Source organism: Sphaeroforma arctica (assembly GCF_001186125.1).
Source record: "Sphaeroforma arctica JP610 unplaced genomic scaffold supercont1.8055, whole genome shotgun sequence".
In the NCBI taxonomy this organism is placed as follows: Eukaryota; class Ichthyosporea; order Ichthyophonida; genus Sphaeroforma; species Sphaeroforma arctica.
In genome coordinates, this window is record NW_014032503.1 from 662 (window position 1) to 1,306 (window position 645).

The 645-nt window shown below is 38.6% G+C and overlaps 1 protein-coding gene across 1 annotated transcript; it reads left to right on the forward strand.

The window, feature by feature from the left end:
• Window positions 1-361: 361 nt before the first annotated feature.
• On the forward strand, window positions 362-563 carry SARC_16426 (hypothetical protein; the record flags this gene model as incomplete). The annotated part of the gene is made up of 1 exon (XM_014289468.1): window positions 362-563. A coding segment is annotated over one exon (202 nt), but the record flags the coding sequence as incomplete, so codon positions are not given.
• Window positions 564-645: the final 82 nt, after the last annotated feature.

Sequence of the window (645 nt, forward strand, 5' to 3'; positions counted from 1 at the left end):
TAGTAGGCTATGGTAATTGCCATATTGGAAATGGGCTTAATTGCCGAAATTGGCTGCGACAAAATGAGACCGTTTGACATCCAATTTCATAGCCTTCGTTTAATTTTTAGAAGGCAATGCCAATTTCCCACCAGTTGTTTTAAAATTTATTTTTAGGGACAAAATGCCGGTATTTGGGGGTTTGTCCCCCAATACCCCACTCGAAACGACTAGAAAGGGGAAAAGAAGTACATACCTAAAGATTTTATTGTCCTCAAGAGGGTAGAGAATTTACATATATTTTAAGATATCTTCACATATCATCGTCATTGTGAGATATCATCTACATTATAATACCCATTACGATACACGTTCATTAGCCATGTCAGACCAGGATACCGATATGGATATACAGGAGCAAAAGAGTGCACCCTTCCCAGTTGACCTCGAAATTAATGCTGACGGGGTGAAGAAACCAAAATTCCCAATACAAACCGGAAGGAAGAAGCTCACGCACACACTCTCCCACAATAAACTTGAGGAAGACTATAACAACGGACCTCTATTTAAAGCCGTCAATGAAAGTACGTAAAGTTGAAGCACACAGGCACATACATAATCTACAGAATATTTAGCAACACAACACTTTATACAAGCATCAAATAT